At 37.6% G+C, this 8,250-nt stretch overlaps 1 protein-coding gene across 1 annotated transcript in view; it reads left to right on the top strand.

Moving 5' to 3' along the window:
* The first annotated feature begins 535 nt into the window (after window positions 1–535).
* LOC106871513 (leucine-zipper-like transcriptional regulator 1) overlaps window positions 536–8,250 on the top strand; it is a 28,636-nt gene continuing 20,921 nt past the window's right edge. Inside the window, exons 1-3 of the mRNA XM_089346390.1 lie at window positions 536–2,265; window positions 5,397–5,459; window positions 6,185–6,241. Of these exons, the coding sequence (XP_089202516.1) occupies window positions 2,123–2,265; window positions 5,397–5,459; window positions 6,185–6,241 (263 nt within the window). The 5' untranslated portion in view covers window positions 536–2,122. The remainder of the gene's footprint in view (window positions 2,266–5,396; window positions 5,460–6,184; window positions 6,242–8,250) is intronic.

The raw sequence follows: 8,250 nt of genomic DNA, 5'->3' as shown, positions 1-8,250 counted from the left end.
ATAGAATAAGTACTAGGCTTACAAAAGAATAAGACCTGGCGTCGATTAGCTCAACTAAAGGCGGTGCTCCAGCATGGCCGCAGTCAAATGACTGAAACAAGTAAAAGAGTAAAAGAGTTCTGTCATAAAATAAAGCAAATAACTGCTGATGTGTCCCTGATTATTCTCAACATTTTGTGTTTGAAGGATCTTTTTTAAAACAGGGGCCACATTTTTCATTAACGAAACACTTTGAAACTTGGAACACTGGTAGAATGTGTCATATAAAACATCTTTTTCTCTTAGTCTTCTTAAAAAAAAAAGAAATCCATAAGTTATTCCATGTTAAAGTTGTCGTATTTCTGTAATTTCAACCAATCACTGACGTCCATTCAGTCGATATACATTAAGTGCCGACTACATAAACAAACGATTCTGAAAAAAATTAACCCTAACCCTAACCCTAACCCTAGGGTTAGGGTTAGGGTTAGGGTTAAAGCAAATTTAAAATGAAAAAAGCAAATAAAACGAAGGTATGGAGATTAAATACGCTTTACATCGCTTAATCAGCCAAAGGAGTAAATGTAAACAACTGAATACATTTGGTGATTGGTACCAAAAACACTACGTAAAACATTAATGAAAAATGTGGCCCCCGTTTTAAAATAGATCCTGTTTGAATTTGGAACCTGGTGACATGTGCTTTGGTTTTTTTCCCTTTTCGTGAACCAGGATGGCAACAACAAATGGTAGGAAATGTTCACAATAGACCAAATATTCATCAACGCCATATAATTGTTGTAGCATATTGTTTCACTGACAGCAATTAGAGATAACGAGTTCCAGCCAATTCTTCACGGAGAGAAAACTCCTCCAGCATTGGAGTAGACTCTTCCAGCAATGCAGTAGACTCCATTGGAGTAGACTCTTCCAGCAATGGAGTAATGGAAGCAAACAACTGGAAGTTTATGTGAAACCGACCACAGAGATTGAAGGTAGAACTTTACAACAGCCTAGTTGATCCTTTAAATCAGTGGTTCTGAACCTTTTTTTTTTTTTTTTTTTATCTCTGGACCCCTTAGATAACTATTTTTTCTGGTGCTTCTCCTCGCCCCCCAGCTATTCTATGTTTAAAAACTAGTTTTATAGAAACTTCTTTCAAAATTCCTATTCTGACAGTGCCAGCGGTTCGACAAAGGAATCCGAAAGAATAAGTGCCACGTTTAGATTAAAAGAAAAAAAAAATTGTTGTCGAATTTGTTCAACTAAACTCTACAAGGCTGTGCCCCAGCATGGCCGCAGTCCAATGACAGAAATAAGTAAAAGATAAATAAATAAATAAGCAATTAAGTCCCAAGTTTAATAAAAAAACACGAAGTGTTACGTTTCGGAAATGTCGCGGCATGTTCCGACGAAAAACGAAACGAAACGAAACGAAACGAATGGTTCCAGCAGACAATTGCTATCCCATGATCCGTTGCGTGAGCGGCGATTTATGGCCGTGTGTTGAGTAAAACGTTTAGATTATGAAGAAAACTTGGGGAATTATGTAGGTTTTATCGGCGATTGCAGTTGGATTTTGCGGTTAATTGGTAGCGCAGATGACTGCGATGTCTATAGGAGTGCGGCGGTGTGTCAGTGGTGGTGGTGTATTGACCGGCTAATTGTAATTACGGTACCGTCACATCGTCCCATCTGTCAACATAGACACACACATTATATACATCTACACATAAATATATACAGATACATATACACACACATTATATACATTACACGGCGGTGCATCAGCATGGCCGCAGCTCCGAGCTGAAACTATAAACAACATAATCTACATATAAATATATACAGATACATAGCTGTATATATATATATATATATATATATATATGTATACACAAATACATACATCCACACACATAGAGGCACACACAAACGCACTCTCAAACACAAATATACAAACGTAGTTATACATATACATACATAGATACGATCACAAATATTGACATCTCACAGAGACAACACGCATACATTATACGTATATATATCCATATGATATTATATACACACATACAAAACGAACATATATATACTACAACTATAAGGTGACAGTTCTCGCCCATCAATCCATCCAACCACACCCATGGCTCTAGCTCGACCCCCGGGCAAAGAATTTGACCACAACTGGCCGGAGAGTGCCGAATGTTTAACCCTAGACTTCGGGCCCTTTGAGTCAGTCCATTGCTGGAAACAGATGCCAGAATGCGCCGTGTTTGTCGGAGCAAGGTCAGTAATTTTACATTTTTTAATTTTTTTAATTGTTGTTTAAACTTCAGGGTCGCCCTGATCGCGTAGGGCTATGATAACTGAAAGCAAATCCAGCCATGGCTCTCCTGTCTCTCCCACCGTTATTGTATATCTCGCACTGACTCATTACATACCTGCACAAATGTGCCCCCTCCACCTCCGATTTTGCTTCCGGCGGAATTCTACAGGGTATCCACAAAGTCTGGGGTACATGGAGTAAAAGAAAAAAAATCATAACATAAACAATTAAATATAAGAAATAATAATTTCTTAAAGTATGTGTTAATCCCCAAGTACCCAGATTTGTGGACACCCTGTAGTTTAAGCACCCCAACTTTAATTTTGGAACTTTCAGAAAACTTTTGCGAATTTGTTCTCTATACACGGGAATTCATATGATTATGAAAAAAATTGTGTGTGTGTGTAATTTAAGGGAGATTTAGGTGTTGTTTTTAGCACATCTCACGACCACCTGATACCTTCCTCGTTTCTTTGTCACTCTGACATTCATTGATTTTCAATATCTTTCTCCCCATTGCTAGAATTTAAGTAAAAAATTCGTACTGTCCTTATCTTAAACTCTGATTAACAGCAAAAATTCGTAAAAGAGTGGAAATTTTAGGTCTTGGATGGGAGATGTATTTAAAAAAATTATGAATGAAACTTATTTTCGTAACCGTATGAATTTCCGTGTGTAGAACACAAATTCGCAAAACTTTTCTGAACATTCCGAAACTTAGGTGGAGTTTTCGGATCAGTAGGCCCACAAAAGTTGGATTCTTCTTCGTTTTGACAGGAATTTTTACAATTTTTTTATTTTATGACAGACTTCGTAAGATGTGTTTCTAGCACATCCTACGACCACCTTGGCGATCTTTCGGTAAAGGCCGATATTTCGGACTCGTATCGAAAGATCGCCAAAAAGGACTTTTAATGTGATTAACAATAAGAATTGAAACTGCACAGCGCATCAATTTATAATCTCTATCTCACACACACACACACTCGACAGGCTTCCGCACAGTTTCTGTCTACATATCTCGCTCACTTCGGTCGTTGATCAGTCCGAAGTTAGGTAAATTTCCTATTTGACGTTCGTAAAATCGAGTTTGTTTCAGTTTCAATTTCATTTCAACTCGATTAACATGTCTCGTGGACGCCCTGTTTGTTGCTCATCGTTTCATTGTGAATCGCGACGAAATAACTTACAGATCAGCAGATAATCAATGAAAGGCGTATATCTCCGACACAGGTTCGATCCTTGTCAGATTCAGCGACTTATGTCAGCCATTGAGAGACATGCTCAACGGTTAAGGTCAAACAGCTGAGAAGCAAATCTGTGGTATTGAGCAGAATATTTACTGTAGCCCATCTTTTTATACCAAGACAAAACAATGTACATGATAACACTTCCAATCAGTTAAGATCAGAAGCCATGAGAGCCACTGCCTGGTACTGCATCAGGGCATTAGCAAATCTGTGGTATTGAACAGAATATTTGCTGTAACCCATCTTTTTGTACCAAGACAAAACAATGTACATGATAACACTTCCAATCAGTTAAGATCAGAAACCATGAGTGCTACTGCCTGGTGTTGCATCTTTCCTCTCTCCAATTTCAGGCTTTATGCCTATAATAGAAAGGATTATTATTATTATTATCGTTATTATTATTATTATTATTATTATTATTATTATTATTATTATTATTATTATTATTATTATCCATTTCTTTAGATCTTGGTCCATTACATCATGTTTGACGAGTTCTTGAAAGGTAAAGCTGGAATTTAATTCAAGGGAGAATTTATTTCCCCGTTCACCGGCTGTTCACAAGGGAAACAACCACATCAACAGATGTGGGAGCTTCTATGTGGTTATCCGACCTGCTAGAAATAGCAGCCAAATCTCCCTCTACCGTCTTCATTGTTGCCAATGAGTGAACCTTTATGTGTTCGATCAGTGCCTAGAAATAGCAGTAAAATCAGTTATTTTACAGATTAACACCCGCACGATCTTCACTAGAGTGTTTAGGGTCAGGTTTAGGGTTACGGTTAGGGTTTTAGGGTTTGGGTTAGGGAATTCTGTCCCTAACCGTAACCCTAACCCCCTAGTAAAGATCGTGCAGGTGTTTATCTGAAAAATTACCGTGTAAAATCTCCCTTTTATTACACTCTACCGTCTTAAATAAGAAAAGGACATTACAAAACATACAGTCACCAAAAGTAGAGGAGATGGTCACGACTGGAGTGTTTTGATCATTGATGTTTTTATCGAATCTGGGTTAACCTGGAGCTGAACAACCTATGAATACAGATGTATCTACGTTGTTGGTCTCACCTTGCTATAAATAGGAACTAAATGTTGCTCATAGTTGCACCCTACAAATATATATTGGGATATTAAGACTGTTTGAGCCATAACTCAAAAAGGCTGTTTAATATTATAGCGAGCAGTTTTAACTTAAATATGAACCTTTCAAAATAAGTTGTGTATCTCAGAACTCAAGTTGTCTCATGGTGGGTTGATGTCAAAAGAATTAAATAACCTTTTAGAACTATTAGAAATTCTTCAGATGGAAGATCGTCTCTTAAATTATGTACTCTTTACTCTTTTACTTTTTTACTTGTTTCAGTCATTTTGACAGCGGCCATGCTGAATCACTGCCTTCAGTCGAGCAAATCGACCCCAGGACTTATTCTTTGGAAGTCTAGTATTTATTCTATCGGTCTCTCTTTTGCCGAACCGCTAAGTTACGAGGACGTAAACACACCAGCATCGGCTGTCAAGCGATGTTGGGGGGTGGGACAAACACAGTGACACACAAACATATACACACACATACATATACATATATATATATATATAAATATACATATATACGACGGGCTTCTTTCAGTTTCCGTCTACCAAATCCACTCACAAGGCTTTGGTCGGCCCGAGGCTATAGTAGAAGACACTTGCCCAAGGTTTCATGCAGCGGGACTGAACCTGGAACCATGTGGTTGGTAGCAAGCTACTTACCACACAGCCACTCCTACGCCTATATAAGAACTTTAAATACTGTTCCTCTTGATTTCTGACTTATTTTGTCTTCTTTATTTTTCCAGACGGAGCAAACACACTGTTGTGGCCTTCAATGAAGCTATTTATGTCTTTGGTGGAGATAACGGGTTAGTAATGCTATTTATTCCCTGTTAAATATTTTGATATATTCCTCTCTAGGCAACACACACTTGATTACTGCTGTTTTTACCAGGCCTTGAGACAACCCTTCCTCACATGTAATAAGTCTGCCTCCAGTTGTAAAAACCCTGCAAAAACAGACACAGAAGTCTACTACAGTCTTCTGCCTGGCCAGTTCCTATCAAACTGTCCAACCCATGGCAGCATGGAGGGCAGACATTAAACATTTATGATGATGATGATGATGATACCTTGTTTCAATGTTTCATTGATGTGCTTGTTTATTTATAGAATGACTATGTAGGATTGGTATGAGAGGTCAGATCTTACCAATTTGAGCATAAAGCAGGGAGAATATTTGGATGGCCTGTGGCCTGTTTTAAATGCTAAAAGTTAATGATACTTCCCTGGGTTTTCAATCTTTCTTATTTCTCTATTGCCCACAGGGGGCTAAATATAGAGGGTGACAAACAAGGACAGACAAAGTGATTAAGTCGATTACATCGACCCCAGTGCGTAACTGGTACTTAATTTATCGACCCTGAAAAGATGAAAGGCAAAGTCGACCTCGGCGGAATTTGAACTCAGAACGTAACGGCAGACGAAGTACCGCTAAGCATTTCGCCCGGCGTGCTAACGGTTCTGCCAGCTCACCACTTTTTTCAATCTTTCTGACTGTCATTTCTATCTGTTTTTGCCATTTTATCTTCAGGAAAACCATGCTGAATGATCTCCTCAGGTTCGATGTAAAGGATAAGTCTTGGGGAAGGTAAGTGTTTCACATTGATTTTTTTTTTTCAGTTTGGACATTTTACATAGGATTGGACAAGAGACAGAGAGACGGGTTGAGATTGTATATCTCTGACATGTGCATTCTGTTATGTAATCAACACCATAAACTTCACATATGTCTTTGAGAGCCTCAGCAGCTTTCTTGCATTTACAGAAGTAAAAAAGTAAAATATGGCCCAAATGTTTGTTTTTACACTCCATGTTAAAATTGACACTGAACCAACAGCTGTAAACAGAATTATGTGCAATTTGCTTAAAAAATAAGCTAAAAGTAACAGCTATCTAATGTCGAAAGGAAAAGAATCCTAACGTTGACAAAAGTTATTCAAAAAAATTGTAACTCTATTTGTGAAAAACGAAATTACTTTCTTGCCAACCCAATATATATTTATGTATATTTATGGTGCAGGCGTGGTCATGGCACAGGTGTGGCTATGGTGAAGGCATGGTTATGACGCAGGTGTGGCTATGTGGTGGTTAAAAAGTGTTTCCCAATCACATGGTTCTGGGATCAGTCACACTTTGTGGCACCTTGGGCAAGTGTCTTCTACTATAGCCTCAAGCTGACCAAAGCCTTGTGAGTGGATTTGAGAGACAGAAACTGAAAGAAGCACATCATATATATTCCTTTATTCTTTTACATGTTTCAGTGATTTGTCTGCAGCCATGCTGGAGCACTGCCTTTAGTCGAACAAACTGACCCCAGGACTTATTCTTTGTAAGCCTAGTACTTATTCTATCGATCTCTTCTACTGAACCACTAAGTTACAGGGGCATAAACACATCAGCATCAGTTGTCAAGCGATGTGAGGGGACAAACACAGACACACAAACACACACACACACACACACACAAATATGCGCACACACAGTTCTCTATGGAGTGCCCCGTGCATGCATGTCGGTCTAGGCTATTCTGCTGATGATAGTTGGCCTCGCAAAATAACTTGTTTTGCTAAAATAACTTGAAACCTGGTTCGGAATATAGATGGTAAATGTTTTTATTTTCCATTCCTTTTCGAAATTATCCCTAATTTTGTGGTGTAGATAACTTTGGCTGCTCTTTCTAGCGGGTTAGATGTCCTTTTATGGGCATCTCTAATGTGTATTAAATGTACACTGTATTTTATATATATATATATATATATATATATATATATATATATATATATATATATACATAAAATATATAGTTTTAAGGAAAATAACCAAGTTTCAAGAACTCACCGATGAAAATCCACTATCACATATAGAAAAATTAACAATTAAAAGCACAATAAATGAGTATAATATAAAGTAAAGTAAATATCATAAGATAAATATAATATAATATAATAAAAAGATTATATATATATATATATATTTTATATATATTTTATCTATAAAGCTCAATTTAATTTTAATTTTTTATAAATTGATTTTAATTGAGTTTTTACCTGTAATTTTGGATTTTCTCCCTATTATATATATATATAAACAGGCTTCTTTCAATTTCTGGCTATCAAATCCACTGACAAGACTTTGGTCAGTGTGAGGCTATAGTAGAAGCCACTTGCCCAAAGTGCCACACAGTGGGACTGAACCCGGAACCATGTGGTTGGGAAGCAAGCCTCTTACCACACAGCCATGCCTGTGCCATTACAATATATGTATGTATATATCTGTGTGTGTGCGTTTTTTTTTTTGTCTGTGTTCCCCACCACTGCTCGACAACCAGTGTTGGTGTGTTTACATCCCCCGTAACATAGGAGTTTGACAAAAGAAAGCGGTAGACTAAATACTAGGCTTTAAAAAAAAAAAGAGTCCTGGAGCTGATTTGTTTGGCTAAAAGTTGCTCAAGGCAGTGCCCCAGCATGGCCACACTCAAATGACTGAAACAAGTAAAAGGTAACTGCATTCTGCCAGAAACACTCTCTGTCTTTCTCTTTCTCTCTCTCTGTTACTCTATCTCTCTCTCTCTCTCTCTAACACACACAAAATTATTCA

The sequence above is a fragment of the Octopus bimaculoides genome, chromosome 30 (genome assembly GCF_046866305.1).
Source record: "Octopus bimaculoides isolate indiv1 chromosome 30, ASM4686630v1, whole genome shotgun sequence".
In the NCBI taxonomy this organism is placed as follows: Eukaryota; Metazoa; Mollusca; class Cephalopoda; order Octopoda; family Octopodidae; genus Octopus; species Octopus bimaculoides.
The sequence above is the reverse complement of the archived record's forward strand: the minus strand, read 5'-3'. Positions and strand labels throughout refer to the sequence as shown.